The 19898-nt window shown below is 39.3% G+C and overlaps 1 protein-coding gene across 1 annotated transcript in view; it reads right to left on the bottom strand.

Moving 5' to 3' along the window:
* Window positions 1–439: 439 nt before the first annotated feature.
* KDM4C (lysine demethylase 4C) overlaps window positions 440–19898 on the bottom strand; it is a 258197-nt gene continuing 238738 nt past the window's right edge. Inside the window, 4 exon segments of the mRNA XM_083883663.1 lie at window positions 440–1236; window positions 1239–1377; window positions 3128–3220; window positions 10021–10140. Of these exon segments, the coding sequence (XP_083739789.1) occupies window positions 1202–1236; window positions 1239–1377; window positions 3128–3220; window positions 10021–10140 (387 nt within the window). The 3' untranslated portion in view covers window positions 440–1201.

The raw sequence follows: 19898 nt of genomic DNA, 5'->3' as shown, positions 1-19898 counted from the left end.
GAAACAGCAGTGCTTGGATTTAAATTGGATTTTGGAGGGCTTTTTTTCCTGTGGCAGACAGTCAGAAATCCTGCTGACTGTCCAATTTACAAGAAACAGATGATGTCATTTTGATAACAGTCCCTTCTGGGTTCACATACCCAAGTTTTCAGACAAATTCAGACTTCCTGCTTTATGTGAAACATCCAAAAAGGTCAAGATCCCAAAGACTGAAGAGAAATAGAAAGACAAGAAATGCAAGTACAGTACTTGTCAACTCTGCATTTTAACACTAAGCTATGTGAGTGTCTGGTATATATTCTGTTGTGTTTAGGAAAATACAGCATATATTCTTGAATCCTATAGGTATGAAACAATAGAGTTCAAAATCACATCAACAGGAAAAATGTTGCAATTGTAGTAAAGTATTTATTTATTGTAAAACATTATTACATTGCTAGAGCATTATTTCAAAATAAAAGCCATAATATATCCATTCAAAACTAGGCTGGTAAGCGTATATATTTAAACTCTAATTTTCATACACACAGTGAAAGAAATTAATATTTTACAAGTAGCTGGTTTTAGTAGACTTTATGAAAAACATGTTTAAAAATAACTGCCAAAATCTGTCTCTTTAAATATACAAAATATCCTTGCTGTGCTGAAGATACCTGTCTTATAAGCCAAAAATATCTAAGTCAATAGCTGAGTGCACATCAAATCCTACTGAAAACAGTAGTGATATAAAAATGTAAAAGCACTGTACAAAGTACAGCCTTTTTGGTCTCCGTACTGTACAAATCTGGTTTTGTTTTAAAAATGTTTTATAAAAATTGTGTTTTTTGAACTTAATGTCCTTTCCTGTGTGCAGAAAAAAGTGAGCCACTGACATTGCCCCTGTTTACTAATGTTTCCTTCTCAGAATTGGTAATCAAAGAATTCAAAGGGAATTTTACCACTTATTTCAATGAGAGCAGACTGAAACCTTTCTTCAGCATATAATTTAGTAATCTCTCTTGGTTTTCCCCCTGGTTTTATAATGTAAAATACTACAAATTCTTAAATACATTAACTGATGAAATCAGAACTCAAGTAACTTCAGATTAAAAGGCTGGTGGATTAGTTCACTGTAAAATGGAGTGTTCAATTAAACGAAACCAAATTGCAAATAAAGCTGCATGCTTTTTAATCAGGAACCCTCTCTCCTCTCTTGTTTCCTTTACAATCCCTTCTGGCATTTCTTCTGAAATGAGTTTTTAAGAAGGTGCGGTATCCTGGATCATCCACATATTCATTCTTAAAGCGAGAACTCAATACTCTCTGCCTTTTCTTCTCTCCCAGGATAATATTTGCTCCATAAAATGTGTCTTCAAATCTCATGTCAGAAGCTGTAGACTAAAACCAGACAGTAATTACACATACATACAAATTTTACCTTTCCGTATTTTGCATGTCCTATTCAGTATTAAATTCTCTGCATCTGTAGTGTTCCTTGGAAACATGTAACTAACACCTGTTGTTAGTCTGGATTTTATCCAGGGATCACAAGTCATGCTAATGACTTTCTAGATGAGAAAACAGTGACAAGCAAGTGATGGGTAAGTTTCATCCTGGCAGTATCATGTAATATTCACCACCTTGTGTTATTCAAGAAAGTTTTAAATACAAGGTACTATGTCATGGACATCTGAAAAGAAACCTGGGTACTGCCTAATTTGGAAGGAATCAGGGTCACAGTTTGGTCACTTGCCATCAAATTTAAACCAGTTGGGAATCCCCACTAACAAAGCACTGGAACAACAGCAAGTTGTTTGGGCAAAATCAGAGGCAAAATACTTTGGACCAACTTACACTGCTGGTGTCATGAATAATTCTCAAGATAAAGAAAAACATCACTTAGAAGGAACTGGTGTCTTTTACTTCAATAGACAGAAGCAGGATCATAGGCTGTCTTTAACTTGCACTGTGTTCAGCATGAGGAGGGGAAGGTGTTGGGCATGCCTTGAGGATTTACCTATATATTTCTAGAATTTAAGGCACTAGCAGAAAATCATGCAGAGGTCTCAGCAACAGCTGTGGTGTATTTTATTCAGCTGACCAAATTTAATGTTTTTAATCTATAGTTAACTCCCTAATGAAGTTAATAAACAAATAAATAAATAAAAAGAAATACTGATTTCTAAGAAATCTCTTTTTAAAACAATGGCACAACCCTATTATTATTATTATTATTATTATTATTATTATTATTATCCTGAGAATGTAATAATTTGCATTCTAAACAAAAAAATGGCAATGGTATGCTTTCCAAGCATAATAAAACCCCCCATTAAATATAATCAGACAGTTCTTTCAACATTTTCCAAGACATATATCCTAACCCTAGTTTATACACTGACATAAAGGTTTCTTAACCCAGAATACATGACCAGTGCACTTTGCATTAGAAAGAACTGTCTTAAAGACAGATAAAACCAGTCAGCTTCTCCAACAAATGTATGGAAGAACTTTCCCTTTTAAACCTCTAAGAGTTATGCTTTCTGTGACATTCAATGCTTTTCCATTTGGCCTACATAGATAAAAATGTAGCTGGTGGATGTTGTTTGAAACAGCAGGAAACTTAAGAAAAGTAGCAAAGATTTGGTTTTAAACCAAAGGTTAGAAAAAAGTTTAATAAGTCCTGCCAGCAACATTAATGAGTTTGATCAGTTACATTGCTTCTTACAAGAAGCTAATTGTCTTTTATTAAATCAAGGCTTTTAAAATCACAAAGCTCTGATAAAGTGGAAAGTTTTTAAAAAACTATACCTGTTATAAGCATACTGAAAGAATAGCATCTCTGTCGATTTAAATATTTACTAACTTGAACATTCCTGATCTGATAGATTAGACAAACACAATGTCCCGTTTAGGAGAAAATATTTATGTCTGACAACAGCATTTACCTGTACTGGAAGAACAACTAGCCATCACACTAGCAAATGGATGCATCTCCTAATTGGGCTGATTTAGCCACTCTTAATAGCACTGACTTCACAAAATACGAGTCTGTTTAAACTGAAAATCTAAAATAAATCCAAACATAGTGATATTGGTCTTTTGAGCATATAGAGCTATATAGAGGTTAGCAACAGCAAATACTCACTAAACGTGCTTTTACTCTCTTAGGAAGCTCTTCATCCAGTGTATATATTTCTTCTCTCTTCATTACTATTTGAGAACCATCTTCAAACTCCACCTAATTGAAAAAAATGGGTATTTGAAAATAAAATAATAATTAACTCTTGCAGGAAGTTCCTGGAAATGCTTCACCTGGAAATGCTTCCAGATAAAAATACATACATAAGCAAAGAAAACTTATATACAGACATTTTGCTATCTGTTTTAGCACAAAATTAGGCTGAAACATAAAAAATGTTATTTCTTAGGAACTGCAACACATTGCTATATTGAAAATAATATCTAAGCAAAGAGACTTCAAAATCAACAATATATAATGAAGTAAATTTTTTTATTAGGAATGCTGAACAGTAAGAAGTCAGGCAATATTATTTTGCAGGAGTGACGTGTCATTTCTATTTGTCTCTAATTTTTTTACTTGCTTCTAATAAATAAAAAATTAATTTTAACATTCTGTGATTCAAGGTTGAGGAAGACCATGTCAAAAGAAAGTGTGAGTGACAACTAAGGAAATACCAGTTAACAGAATTTTATTGAATCTGATGGAATTTCTTTTAAATGCTCTGTTCAGAAGATGAAAAGCTTTATCATGCTTAGGTTTAGATTTAATCCAATATGAACCCCGTTAACAGAAAATGAGAAAGGAAATGTAACTAGGTGTGTGGAATGTTAAAATGCTGAGGCTTTGAAGCATTTAAACTTTTTCAGTAGCTGCTGACTTTTTCCTCTATTTTAATACCTCATCTAACAGTTGTGAATTTCAGCTATTATCTGTGACTGTAGTTTAGCTCCTACAGAAACTATAATTTAAAGTTTATCATAAAATTAGAAGGCTCGAGTCCCATTCTACATCCTTAGATGATTTAATGAGACTATGTGAATAACAACATATGAATGACAACAGCCTACTTGAACTAGAAGAACAGGCACAAATACAAACATAGGAGAATACTGACTTATCAAGAGTGTTATTACAGATAAAACTGAAAAATCATGCATTTGAACTTGTAAATGGACTGGGTTTTTAGTTTCAAATTAAAAGCTTGCTTTATCTGAGTATGTCAGATTAATTTGTGAACAGCTGAAAAATCCATATATCCATTCTAAAAAGCCAGGATACAGACTATGATCTATTAATGTCTTTAAAAATAATTTTTAAATTAAAAAAAAAAAATTTCTACAGCAACTAATAGGGCTGCTAATCTGGAATGCATTTAAAATGCACAGAGCACACAAATGGACAACAAAGTCATAAGAGTCATCCCTACTACTCTCTGCTCCTGTTACTAACCCCATAAGCCTACTCTGTTAGCAGTATATTAGAAGAACTCAAAGGTCAATTTGCCTTAAGCTTGTTTAATTAAATGATGGTAATCCAAGATGCAGGAAGAGCCTTTCTGCTTTTCCTGCTCCTTCCTGCACAATACATTTGGTAATGTTTTTCTGTACTACAGTTTGTAATAATGTTTTTTTGCATCTCTGATGAAAAACTGGGTGGGAAATGAACACTGACACTCCATGGGATAAGAAAATCTCTTGTTAAATGGTCAGTGTATTTGTTTTTACTCACAGTGAGCAGTAGGATGCAGATGCTTCATACCAGAGAATCTGTCACACATGCAGTATGAATCACAGAATCACAGAATCTCAGAATGTGTTGGTTGGAAGAGACCTTCAAGATCGAGTCCAACCCAGCCCTAACACCTCAACTAGGCCATGGTATCAAGTGCCACATCCGGTTTCCTTTTAAACACATCCAGGGATGGTGACTCCACCACCTCCCTGGGCAGACTATTCAAATATTTAATCACTCTTTCTGTGAAAAACTTCTTCCTAATATCCAACCTATATTTCCCTTGACACAGCTTAAGACTGTGTCCTCTCGTTATGTCAGTTGCTGCCTGGAGAAAGACACCAACCCCCATCTGACTACAACTACCCTTGAGGAAGTTGTAGAGAGTGATAAGGTCACCTCTGAGTCTCCTTTTCTCCAGGCTAAACAACCCAAGCTTTCTCAGTCATTCTTCATATGGCTTGTTTTCCAATCCCTTCACCAGCTTTATTGCCCTTCTCTGGACACGTTCAAGCATCTCAACATCCTTCCTAAACTGAGGCCCAGAACTGGACACAGCACTCAAGGTGTGGCCTCACCAGTGCCCAGTACAGGGGAAGAAAGACCTCCCTGCTCCTGCTGGCCACTCTATTCCTGACACAGGCCAGGATGCCATTGGCCCTCTTGGCCACCAGGGCACACTGCTGGCTCATGTTCAGCTGCTGACCAGAACCCCCAGGTCCCTTTCAACCTGGGCACTGCCCAGCCACACCGGCCCCAGCCTACAACGCTGCAGGGGGTTATTGTGGCCAAAGTGCAGGACTCGACACTTGGACTCATTAAACTTCATTTTATTGGACCCTGCCCATTGACCCAACCATTCCAGATATCCCTGCAGAGCCCTCCTATCTTCCAAGGGGTCAACACATGCTCCCAGCTTTGTTTCATCCGCAAATTTACTAGTGAAAGATTCAATACCCTCATCCATATCATCAATGAAAATACTGAACAGAGCTGGCCCCAGCACAGACCCCTGAGGAACACCACTGGTGACTGGCTGCCAGTTGGATACAGCACGATTCCCCACCACTCTCTAGGCCTGGCCATTCAGCCAGTTCCTAACCCAGCAGGGAGTGCTCCTATCCAAGCCCCAGGCTGCCAGCTTATCCAGGAGTATGCTGTGGGAGACAGTGTCAAAAGCCTTGCTGAAGTCCAAATAGACAACATCCACAGCCCTTCCTGCATCCACTAGGCGGGTCACCTGGCTATAAAAGGAGACCAGGTTGGTCAAACATGACCTACCTCTCCTAAACCCGTGCTGGCTGGATTTGATACCCAGGCCATCCTGTAGGTGCTGCATGATGACACTCAGTATAAGCTGTTCCATTATCTTGCCTGGTACTGAGGTCAGACTGATTTGTCTATAATTACTGGGATCCTCCTTCCCACCCTTTTTGTGAATGGGTGTCACATTGGCCAGTTTCCAGTCATCCGGAACCTCACCAGTGAGCCAGGACTGATTGTAAATGATGGAGAGTGGCTTTGCAAGCTCATCTGCCAGCTCCCTCATCACCCTGGGATGGATCCCATCTGGGCCCATCATAGATTTATGAGTGTCCAAGCATCTCAGCTGTTCCCTGACTGCCTCCTCTTGGATAATGGGGGGACTATTCTGTTCCCTGTCTACCAGCCCAGGAGGACAGTTGTCCTGTAGGCAAGTCGTCTTCCCACTGAAAACTGAGGCAAAGAAGGCATTAAGCACTTCTGCCTTCTCCTCATCAGCAGTTACTAAGTTCCCTTCCTTGTCCAATAGAGAGCAAAGGTTAGCCCTACCTTTCCTTTTACCATTAGTGTATTTATAGAAACACTTTTTATTGTCCTTTACAGAAGTTGCCATTTGGAGTTGAAATTGAGCTTTGGCCTCCCTAATTTTTTTCCTACATTCTCTAGCAGCCCCCTTAAATACATCCCAAGGGACCTGGCCCTCCTTCCAAATATGATACATCCTCTTTTTATTCCTGAGTTCATCCAAAACCTCCTTGCTTATCCAGGCTGGGCATTTGTCTCGTCGACTGGTCTTCTGGCACTCAGGGACAGTCTGTTCCTGTGCCCTCAAAAACCCTGTTTTGAAGAGCACCCAGCTTTCTTGAACTCCTTTGTTTTTAAGGGCTTCTTCCCAAGGAACTCCCTGAATAAGTCTTCTAAAAAGGCCAAAGTCTGCCCTCCAGAAGTCCAATGTAAAAGTCTTATTGATGTACCTCCTGATTTCACCAATTATCAAGAACTCTATAATTTCATGATCGCTCTGCTCTAGTCGTCCTCCAACCACCACATCTTCCACCAGCCCATCTCTATTTGTGAACAACAGATCCAACATAGTCTCTCCCCTGGTGGGCTCATCTACCAGCTGTGACAAAAAGTTATCATTCATGCACTCTAAAAATTTCCTGGACTGTCTCTTTTCTGCTGTATTAAGTTCCCAGCAGATGTCTGGCAGGTTGAAGTCACCCACATGAACAAGGGCTGATGATCCTGACACAGTCTCCAGCTGCTTGTAGAATAAGTTGTCCACCTCTTCCTCCTGGTTGGGTGGATGATAACAGACTCCCAATACGATGTCAACCTTGTTGGCTCTCCCCTTAATTCTCACCCATAGGCATTCAACTCCATCTTCATTAGTTTCAATACCTATGGAGTCAACAACCTTCTTAATATAAAGGGCCACCCCTCCACCTCTTCTCCCTTTCCTGTCTCTTCTGAAGAGCCTGTAGCCATCGAGGGCAGTGCTCCAGCTCTGTGAGTCATCCCACCATGTTTCTGTGATGGTGACTACATCATAGTTTTGCTGTTGCACTATGACCTCCAGCTCTTCCTGTTTGTTACCCATGCTGCGTGCATTGGTGTACATGCACTTCAGGTGGGCTACTGATTTCACCCCTAACTCAGACTTAGCACCCTTGGGCCTGCTTCCAGGAAGCCTAGCTGCATCCCCTTCCCCCTTCAAACCTAGTTTAAAGCCCTCTCAACAAGGTCTGCCAGCTCCTGAGCCAAGAACCTTCTACCCTTAACAGAGAGATAGAAATATATTGCATATTTACAATGAAGAGTAAATGGAAGTTCTTCAGGTATAATCCAGCATATTGCACTGGAAATAACTTGCCTACACTTGATAGTAAGTAAAACAAGAGCTTCTCTAAGACTTTGAATAGTATAATGATTCGTACAAAATATAAATCCATCATCTCTAATAGCTTCAATTCAGATTGCAGATCGTACATTTCAAATCATCAATTTTATCAAGTAAGTTATTTCACTTGGATTCTGCTGCTGTACTGTGTCTGCATATGTTACTATCTTAATGAAATTTTGTTCTTTAAGAAAATCATAAATTAAAGGGAAAGCTGTTAGAAAGCAATTAAGGGAGTGAATAAATAATTTAATAAACTCTAACTCAATTGTGAACCTCAATATCAGAAATCATCATGGAATCAGATGTAGATTACATTAATAATTTTACTTGAGCACCTGCTTCATTTGGCAGGTTTAGTTCTGCTTAGGGATTGTGTAGGATACTGGCTGACAAACGTCACACTGTATGACACAAATTCTAGTGCATTGCATCATAGCTCTTGTGCGCTCAAGTGCTGCTGCATTTGGTACAAATATCTGATGAACACGAGGAAAATTCACAGACTTTTCCAACTAAAATAGATTTGCCTTATGAGATCTAAGAAATCAGACAGAAGACTGGCTAAGAGAATCTCAAAGATGCAACACAGATTACACCAGATGAAAATAAACCTTTGTGTATGTGTGAGTCCTGGGAGCTTTCAGACCTGTTTAGAAAGACTAGAGGAAGAACTACTGATATATTGCACCTTCCCCGACATAAACATTTCGTAATCTGTGACCACAGGCAGCCTCTTCTCTTCTCTTATCCTGCAGACGAAATACTTGCTAGTCTTTATAGTTCTATATGTTGCAACATGAACTCCCTCTAATCCTTAAACTTTGTCATTTCCTCCCATGATAGGGGTTGTTAAAGGCAATTTATAGGAATTTATGTTTGCTATGCTGCAGAACTTTAAATCTTGCTGAGCCTCCACATGCTTATCCATTTTCCTTAAACAAAACTCCTCGTTCAAGAGGTCTAAAATAAGATAAAGTTGTTTGTTTTAACTACGTCAAATCCCTTCAAATATGAAAGACAACTACATTCATCTAATTAACCTCACAGTATTCCTCAGAAGACTAACTGTTTAAAAGATTAAGTGATTTGAAGATTAATGTTACTATAGAAAATAATCTTCATACTTTATAAAGAACTTTCCACCTTCACAACATAATGCAGCTGCTCAATATAACGAAAGAGGCAAGATTTAGAGAGTAGCTCAAGGCTTTAGACATTTGAGGACTTGAATTCGATTGCAAGTCATTGGCAAAGTGAGAAGGTCAATGCAGCAAGTAATTTAGCTTCTCTGTGCCTTAATTTATCTAGAGATATAATAGTAAATTTGCCATTTTGGTACAGTAATGTGAAGCCCCCTGATGAAAAGAGTTACATAAGTGAAAAGGATTACATATATATAAAAGAAATGTATCTAGATTCTCATTCCTTCAGAAGTGCTATTATTATTGTGATTGTTTTATTGCAGTTTCTACCATTCACTTGGGTACTCAAAGCTGCTGACTGATTTTTCTCAAAGGCAAGCCCATAAAAAACAGCAATTGTTACTCTGAAATCAGAAGTCAGCTTTTTATCTTTGCCTTCAGTGTTCAGTTTTCTTTTGCCTCTGCTGAGGATAAAATGCTCCTTAGATTAATTAATTCAAAAATGCCTCAGACAAATAAATGATATGCTCTCCTTACTGTCCTCCCTTCCAACCTCTTATGAAATGCCTCAGGTTCATTGCAGGCTCACACCAATACTTAATTTTATGTCATTAATCGTATAATTAGCGGATATCAAATCAAAGTAAATAACCTCCAGAAAATAAAAATAACAAATGTTATCTTTCAACCTTAACGTTCCACCTGTTTGCCTGAGCTCTTGGAAAGCAAGTAATTTTCTTGATTTTGTAAAAGCAAGTGAAACCTATCTCCCAAACAATGCACAGCACCTGCTACTGGGTTAGAAAGTTTTATATATTGGTTAAAGTGTAATAACAGTTACAATAAGAGTTCACACTTCAGCCTTCTTCATCTTTGAAGTTGTGGCTGGCCACTCCAATGCTAGAGCCAAATGAGCGATTTACAATAAAGACATCTGAAAAGCAAGCACATGGTAATTAAACATAGATACTCACCTGATACATGTGAGCTGTATTTGTTCCCAGATACTTTGCACCATACAGTTTTCCATCAGGCCACTTCACTTGGACAACCTCTCCCTCTGCAGGTGGACCCAGCCTTAGGCAATCTCTGCTCTATTTACAAAGAAGGATGCATTCTCAAATCAGTGAGTGAGCTACTGCACTGAAGTTACCAGTAAGATGATTTTACAACTTGGTAATTGGAGAAGATTTATTACCGTGCATGTTTCAAGTTTTATAATCCTACTGACGGACTAATGCTAATGTTAGCCCTTATGAAAATGAAATACTGACCAAAGAAACACTCTCTTCACAGCTTGATGCTGCATTGGCAAGACAACATATGCATAAATCAGATAGCTATCAGCAACTGTGATACACTTCCACCAAAATTAATTTCTAACACACATTGAAAATAAGGATCACTAAAGTGCAATTGCATATGTGCAATGGTTTCTCTTTTACATATACAAGTAATTAATGTTTCGTTAACCACAGCACTGGATGCTATCTTTGCTGACTGAAACAAACCATAAATGGTGAGAATGCCAATGCATTTTTTGCTTAGCTGATGGAGAAACACTAAAATAATCCAAATGCTTACAAAATAAAATTAAGGGAAAATACTTTGTTCCATAGGATATAAAGCATTTTTGTTTCAATGGTTTGGCCAACTTTTGTGCCTGACTTGTAGAGCATGTCAGAGCATCAGCAGCAGCCACATGTTCTTGTAATGGTTTCTTTTGTCCCGTATGTCTCAGTATGATCTAAATGAATCATTTTCAGCGCATGCCAACCACACACCTATAAAAGCAGCTGCTAACATGAGGAAATAAGACAAAGGACCAAAAAATGATGTGACACATCTGGGCTCACCAATTCTCTGTTTAAATCCTCACCCCAAAAAAGGTATCTCTACTTCATAGTGACTATATCACAAGACCTGCCATGTAAGTTAGTGCTAACTGAGTGGTATTCTCCCAGGTGTGAGAGGACTTATTCAGTGACTACATTACCTGAGCTCACACATAAGTGGTCTACAGTGGGAAGAGGAAAGATAAAGACAAGGACAGAGGAACGTGTCACTCAGTGACAAGGTCTTGAGAAACAGGCCCTGTCTCAGGTTTCCACAATTCTATTACTGTTTTCTTAAGTTTACATAGAAAAACTTAGAAAAATATTTGTATTTTGAGTTGAACAATTCGCTTCCAACAGAAGCCAATGATCATGACGACAAAGAACTTAAAATGTGGGAGCCAAAACACATTCCAGTGATCCTCACTTGGACATTATCTTGATGTAATATCATTCTAGCCAAATCCAACCTTTATAAACTGATTTTAATCACATATATCTTAATCTGTGAGTTTGATTCAACAGGGGATAAAATAAATTAAAAGCTGGATTTCCACAGAAGCACTTTCCTGCATGACAATACTGTCTCTGTCATCCCTCAGGTACTGTGTAAAGGCTTTAAAGTATGTCCTCTTTGTTTGCCTGGCAAAGGTTGCTGTGAAAAACACAGAAAGATACATCCTTTCAACATCACCATACATTTGGAGTAGGCGGAATTACTGTATTACCCTTCCCAATATTTTCAGGAGAGGCAGGAGGAAAAGAGGAAAGGATGGCTGCTGCAGTGGAATAATTATGACTTCACAGGGGACAGGGATTACTAAATACTATCATAGCTCTGAGTATAAATTAAATTAGACTGTATTCTTAGTTGCTCTCCTCAGTGATGACTGCCAAAATGGTTATTGTCATTATGATACTTCTTCCACTATCTATTTATTGCAAAAGTGCCAAAAGGAGTCTTGTCTAAGTGTCTTGAAACAAACTTTTAGAATGCATCATAGAATGGAGTAAATTTCCTGAAAACAAACAATCCAACAACAATGTCAAGCCTAACATTAATTTTCAAAGAACAAAAGCCCAGCATGAATTACTCCCTTTGCAACTTGCACAAGGAAAAACATCTTACAGACTCTAGGATAGCTAATGGAATTGCTCATTTGGAAAATTAGAGTCCTCATGCAAATAACTAGACAAATAACAACCTCATTCTTCACGTATCATCACAATGTCTTAGTCTATGGAACAATATTTGGGAAATTGGTACTAGTTTTTATTAATTTCTGTCAGAGCTCCTATCTTTTATTTTCACAGGATCATAACCATTTGAGATTCTCTTTTTACTGCACAAGAAATTCATACAATTTTTTTCTTAGGAATGATAAGACCCTTTCTTGGATTGACAAAATAGCAAAAATGCAACCTCACTTTTTTCAGTCATATAACGAAAAGTCAGACAGCATATGGTTGGTATAGCAATCCTTCAACATCCCCATACCAGCTGTAAATAACATACAGTGTAAGCTCTATCTACATTCAGCTTATTAACCATACACATTTCCCATACAATTACATAATGTATTTCCTTCTCTACAGAAATGGACAAATCATGCCCATCTGTACTGAAAATACAATTCACTTGCGTGTCCAGTTTCACATTCCTACTGTTGCACAGCTCAGAGCTCCAACTCTAACCATGACTAGCTATCTCTAAAGATGAATATTTCAAGGCCTCCCTGGGCCACTAATCCAGCATTCAACAACCCTTACAGTGAAGAAGTCTTTTCTTAAGTGAAGTAAAATCCTGTGCTGAGGAATTTCCTCTATTTCAGTTGGCACCTGTTGTCTTTCATCCTGCCACTCTGCATCAACAAGAAGCATGTGGCTTCATTCTCTTTACTTCCCGTATCACGTTTACACATCTGGATAAGATCCTTCTGACCCTACTGCTTTCCTGAACAGTCCCAGCCCTATCAGTCCCCTCATATGACAGATGCTTCAGTTCCTCCATCACTTTCATATGCTTTTACCATATTTGCTCCTCTATGTCTACATCCTTCTTGTACAGGTAAGACCATAACTAGACACACTAGTGCAGATATGGTCTCTCCAGTGTTAGGTTTACAGCCATTCAAAAAGACATTTTAAGAGCAAAATCTGTAAATAATATTCACATTAATAATAATTCTGAAAGTTTTCTTGCTTATTAAAAGTAGTATTTTCTGGGCTTAGAAACATTTATTTTGGAATTCATTATATACATGTGTTTAACATTAAAGTTAGAGCCTGCTTTGCTTTTCTCCTAATCCAATCTCACAGCAGAAAAAAAGGTAAATAATTCTAAAGGGACTCAACCCATCACATTAATCTAGTTAAATTAATCACATTAAAATAGTAAGCAATCTAATTGCAATAGATGTTGGAAATACATGTTGAAATACTGGGGTTGTCTTCTACACTGTCATCAAGGAATTCACATGAATAGTGCTGCAGAGAAAGAAGACATTTTTCTAATTTTCTTCTGATATTCTGTTTTTTTTTTACCAGAGAGGTTGATTTGGTCCAATTGCAGTGGGAGATAATGTTTGACACAGACGAGGAAGGAGCCACACTAAGAAAATAGAGGGAAGAGTGCACCTGTAGCATGCACTGGAATCCAGGAACTTGAAATGTTGCAATATTCCCATAATTTTAATACAGCCACTGACACTTGAAGAAAATATCTTCAAATACATTCAAATGTTTTCCTAAATTAAGGCAAAGAGGTATAGATATTCTGGCTTAAGGTGAACTTAGGAACTATTGAGACTATTCTCCCAAGCTGCCAAAAACTGATGTACCTTGGATGCCTACGATTTTATTTCAACAATGTTTCCCCAATCATTCGGTTATTAAATCAGCTATCTCAAACTCAATAATTATTTTAAAAGTTGTAAGACTATAAGAGCCTTTGACTTCTTTTAGACTTGATCCAGAGGAACCAACTGAAAACAAGTATCTACCCCTGAACCTCTATATGGGCTTGCAGGAGCAGTGTTCCTTTCATTGTAAGCCAAGCACAGGTTTGTGTCCCCCTGATGAAACGGATTAGGTACCAGCCTACAGGGGCTGGTGATATGCAACCCAGCATCCAGAGGAAACTGCCTGGTGCTTTTCCCAAGCTACTCTTTATCATATTTGAAAATTCAGAACAGTCAGACAAAGTTCCTCCTGGTGACTGTAAAAGGAAACATCACTCCAATTTTTAAAATGAAGAGAAAGTAGAGTCAGGAAAATACAGACCTTTGAGCCTCACCTCTGGGCACCAGAAGATCATGGAGTAGATCCTCATGGAAGACATATTAAGGCACATGCAAGACAAGGAGGTGATCCAAGACAACAAGCACGGCTTCACTAAGGGCAAATCATGTCTGATTGATCTAGAGGCCTTTTATGATGGTGTCCTGGTTCTGGCCAGGACAAGGTTAATTTTTTCACTAGCCAGGAGGGGCCATGGATAGGGCCTGGAGGTTATTCTATACAACCTCACGTCATTGATGGGTACAGGGAAAGAGACTCTCTTCTGTGGAAAAGGGGTTCCTCGCAGTCAGTGCAGCACAGGAAGCCGCCTGGTACTGTCTATTGTCAGGGAGGGCACTGGTCATTGTGTCTCAAAAACTGTTTAAAAATAGGAAAATGTGGCCTATGTAGAATCTTTTAGGGGAGGTATAAACCCAACAGTGGACAAATGTTTAAAACTTCTGCAGAAAACAGTAATATTCTAATAGAAAACCACCAACACTTGTCCATTCAAATCGGGGATCCATCACATCACCTGGCTCCTGTTAATGGTTTGGATGATGTGATTGCACCCTGACTCAAGAGAGGACAGATGAGTTGTGATGATGAAGTTCCCCAACTTGATCCTGCAAGTGTGCTTGTTTTCAAAGCTGCTTTTGCCTTCCTCTCATGCTTTTGCATAACCATTCTGTAGAACTTCTCCTATCAGAATGAACAAAATCAATATTCATTTTGATCAGATCAGAGTGGGAGATTAGTAAACTCAGTTCTCATATCTGTGCTCTTACAGCGGGCTTACTAGGGGAGAAAAGAATACAACATTGCAAGGTAAAAAAACATTTGCAATCAATAAGTAGCAAGTCTGAAGACCTTTCTCTAAAGCTAATAAATATTCCTGAGACATTTCCCTGAACATAGCCCTAAAAATTCACACATACAAAAAATCCCCAATGCAATAAAGATTGCGATTTCTTTTCCTATGTATGAAAAGATAAGGCCAACACCTTGGAAAGGTCTTGAAGAAAAATAAATTTATGGTACACAGTATTAAATGTGAATATTCTCTGCAAGTGGTTCCCTTTGAAGACTACTCATATTCACCACTGACTCATCTGAATACGGGTAATTTTTTTTTTCTTATTGTGTTAGGATAACACAATTTACTTGGTTTTTAGTGGGGATGGAGGAAGCCAGACACTACTTCTGAGAGGGCGGCTCCTCGGAAGTTCTACTATGTCCAGCTGAGCCAATCTCTAAAGGCTCTGAAGATTGACGTATTGGCTAGCCCAATTAGAAAAGTTAGCAGCAGCTCTGTGATGACATATTTAAGAAAGGAAAAGGCACACAAGTTCTCTTTCTCCCTCTCCTTGGAGGGGCAGTGTGGGGGATGCTGGTCCCCTTCCTGAGGGGGGGCCACTGGTCCCCTTCCCAGTAGGGCCCAGCTGGGCCATGCCAACAGGGGCCACTCCAGCACTAGAGGCGGCCCCGAAGCCGAGGCTGGGAGCAGCTGAGGCCAGGAGTGCCCGCCACCATCCCAGTCCAGGAGTGTCCACACGGCCAGGCCACACAGCCAGGGCAGCACCATGTGGCCGCTGCCATCTCAGCACAGCTCGCAATGAACTTTACTTGCTTAGACGCTTTTAGCCAGCCATGATGCAGACAGAAGGCCAGAAGCGGTGGCAGCAGCTTTTCCTTTCCAGCAGCCCGCACGTGGAGAGGTGCTGAATGGAGCCAGCACTGCACCAGCTGGCACAGCTCCTGTGGCACTGGCAGGGACCATTCTATAAGAACTTTCCAGTTGATAGAACTTGATAATAAAGAAACCTACAGACACAAATTCTCTCCCAAGTCAGAGAAAGGAAAAGGTGAAAACATGCAAGGAGAACAAAATGGCAACACTAAGGTCGGTGAAAAGAGGGAGAAGAGGAGGAGGTGTTCTGGGTGTCAGAGCTGAGATTCTTCTGCAAGCCGTGAAGAGGACTAGAATACAACAAACTGTTTCTCTGTAATTCATGTAGTGCATGGGGGGATGCAGTAGTCTACTGCAGCCCATTGAGAAAAAAGTGCTTGCACTGGGGCATGTGGATGATGAAAAGTTGTAATCTGGTGAGAGGCTTGAACAGAGAGAGAGAGAACCCTTGCTTCCAGAGACAGAGGAAGAGGACCCTTGCTTTTGTACTAGAACAGCTCATCCTTAAAAAGTACACCCCATGAACTAATGGCCCATGAAAAAAACAGTTGTGGGAAGATAGCTCTGCCCATGGGAGGGACTCACAGCAGGTCGGGCGGGACTGCTACTCAGGAAAATTAGAACCGTGCTGGAGAAGTTCACAGAGAACTGTCTCCCATGGGAAGGATCTCATGGCATAGCAAAAGAGACTCCTCTCCACAAGCGGACTGAAGGAAGATTTTTCAGAAGCGATAAACTGACTAAAACCCCCATGTTTTGTCTCCCTGGGCTGTCAGTGGGAAAGAAAGAAGGGCTGGGAGGATGGTGGGAAAGATGTTCTAAAGATGTTCTTAAAATTAATTATCATTTAATTTTCTTAATAATTTTTTTTCTTTATGCCTGTTAAGTTTTTGATCCTGTTTTGCCATTAAAGTGTTTTCTTCACATTCCTTACTTCAACTCATGAACCCTATTTTTTTAACTGTTCTTTCTCCCTCCTCTGCTCAACTATAGCAGAGGACAACGACTGAATGACTTTTTGTGGGTGTGCTGGCATTTAGTCAATGTCAAACCCATGACAGTTTTATCACTGTTTACAAACTTGAGGTTTACATTCATCAACCAGCATAAATTTAAAATAAATTTTTAGATAGACAGAATAGCCTCCTCTTTTTCTAAACCATTTTATTCTTTTGAAACTAGTTAAATAATTTTCAAATCTACCATATCATTAACATTCTTCCAGCCATTTCCCAGGGGGATGACTCTACAAAATTCCTAACACAGAGCAGTCAACTGTCATCATTAACTAAGGCAGAAAACAAATCTGGCTGGCACCTCTTTCTTCAGAAGTGTTTTAACTGAGCAATCCCAATCCTGTGAGCAACTTCAGGAGCTACTGTTTTATTTTCCTCAATACTAAGAGAACTGTTTATCTGTTTAACAGGCAGACACAGCACTGAGCTTTTTTATTTTTTAAATCATTCTGGTTTAGAATGTATTGAAAAAAAATTATTTTTGTTTGTTTAAACTGTATCCAAATTACAGTATTTTCCTCAATGTCACTTAGCAAACATTTCGTTGTCTCCTTGACACTCCTGGCTTTCACTTCCTGATTTGCTGTGTTTTCAAAACAAGGTACAAAATGCCCCACTGTTCATTGAAATTGTTGTCAAATACCACTGATGGTGTAATTGACATAAACAATACAGGTTAAAAGTGCTTGACTCTTGCAACAGGTTTTGTGAACCTAGTCTATTCTTTTAATCTGTTTTTTGCTGTGTGGCACTGTAAACATAGCAAGAGAATAAAATATACAGAAATTTAATAAATTATTTCACTTAGTGGTAATGGATTCGAATACAGAGAATCTGACAGGGCTTATTTTTCCTGAGATGTTATGAGTTTAAAGACTCAAAAGTAGTATTTGTAACAATTATTTTAGCTGAAAGTATTTCTCATCTTTCAAAGTCACTCATTATTTCTGCATCATATGACACCAAAACCCTCTAGGAAGACATATTTCAATCACTCAACAGCAGTCTTCCAGAAAGACTGTGTAAGAATCCACTTCATTGTGCTGCTGCAGCTTTCAGTATTAGAAAGTTCTTCCAAATTCCAGTAAGCTCTTGTCCATGCCACCAGGCAAGATGGAATGGCAAAAGGCAGAGGTAAGCAAAAGCTTGGCTTCAGCCCCACAGTGTGCCTGGTGAAACAGATCCTTTCTGTATAGTTCCATTCCTGCTGCAGAGGGGCCATGGCACAATATTTTAATCCTCCTCCTGGCAGACTGAAAGCTCATAATCTAGCCCTGAGGTTACAACGATCAAAGAGAAGCAGATATTGAAAAGACTGACTAGAGAGAACTCAGAGTCTGTAATTACACTAAACCTGGCTTTCCTATGTACCTATGTATCATTTTTACTCTAAATCACGCTGTGTTTGTTCATAAATTTATACACAGTTAAAATCAATCAAAGAAACAGACACTGTTCATTTTCTGTCATCTCCTGCATTTCTTAAAAATGTAAGCATAATTCAGATCTTACTGTTAGTCTATCTAACCACAATTTGCATGGAGAAAGCCATTGTATTGACTTTTATCCTACAAATGGCATGGTTTCTGAAAAATAGTTTAAAATTAATGCATGGTCTCCAAAACTCAAAACTCCAAAACACCTTGGAGGACACCTGTCCTCTTATATTTGAGAAACTGCAATTCACTTTACAGCAAACTGAATTCATAACATTCATTTCAATTTAAAGTAAATGAGCATTCTTGTTGTATTGGCATTTTTACTAATTGGTAAAAACCAATTAGTGACTGACTTCCAAGACGGATGGCCAGATTGGCCAATTAAATATAGGTATACACCTCTGGGTCATACCAGCATAAACTCAGCCCAGGAAGCCCGGAGAGTTCCTCTCCCTTCCAGCGGGCCAGCGGGTGATACTGTGGGCAGCAGGGAGCCCGGCTCAAGCTGAGCCCCTTTATCCCCGTCTGCCTGTGGGAAGAGGGGAGGCTGGAGCTGGGAAGTGCTGGCTGTGTGCCGGGGCCGCGGCAGAAGGGGCCACGCCATGGCCAGGCCCGGGGGCAGCTGGCAGCGGGGAACGGGAGCCTGCAGACTCCAGCAGCAGCTTCGAGCTGGGCCATCCCAGATGAGACTGAGGGGTGGAAGCAGGAGGTATCCACCAGCCAGGCTGCTCTAAGATTTCTTGGCCTGAGCTCTTTTCCACCATTCCATGGCATTTGAAAACCCTAGAGGCTGCTGCCTGGCAGAGATCAGGTCACCATCTGCAGGCCCAAGCAAGAATGTTACCTCTTTTCTGACATGAACTGAGACTTTTTAAAACTCTAATCCTTCTCAGAAAGAGAAAAAAAGGCCAAATTGGAGATATGTAAACAGACAATATGAAGATATCCAAGTCAGTAAAAGGAGAGTGACCCCTTAGGTGGAAGAGATGATGAGTTGCCTTAGTCCCAGGCTGAAAATCTCCTATGAGTTGTGGTAACAGACTGTAATATGAATATGCTAGAGTATTCCTTTAAATCATGGACAGTATGAATTGGGGAGATGATTTGTGGATTTTTGAGCAAAGGTATCTGTGATTCACTGAGTGAATATTGAATTAAAAGCTGTGATTTGGTGATCCCATAAGATGTTTGAAGAGAGAGAGATGAGAAGAAGCCCTCTGCACCAGTGAAGAAGTGAGAAGATATCTCTGTTTCTTGAGATGAAAAATCCTTTGCCTTTGAGTTGTGTATCTTTAAAAGGTGACACCCCAGTATATGTGTGTGAATGCATGTGTAGTCATGAGAAAGGCTACGTGATATGGGAGGTTCCACAACTGCAGAAGTTCCCGGGTGGGCTGTTTCTGTGCGGGTTGGAAGCCACAAGCAGACTGTTTCTCTTGTGGAAAGTTGCCAGAATAGAACAGGAGAGACTTCTGTCTCTCAAAGATTGAATGAAAGACTATTTTATAAGTGGTACTGACCTAGAGTTCTGTGTTTTGCCTATTTATATTGTTTGTGGAAAAGTTAACATTTTGTAGTGGGGGAAGGGGTTGT

Source organism: Zosterops lateralis (genome assembly GCF_965231275.1).
Source record: "Zosterops lateralis genome assembly, chromosome: Z".
In the NCBI taxonomy this organism is placed as follows: Eukaryota; Metazoa; Chordata; class Aves; order Passeriformes; family Zosteropidae; genus Zosterops; species Zosterops lateralis.
The sequence above is the reverse complement of the archived record's forward strand: the minus strand, read 5'-3'. Positions and strand labels throughout refer to the sequence as shown.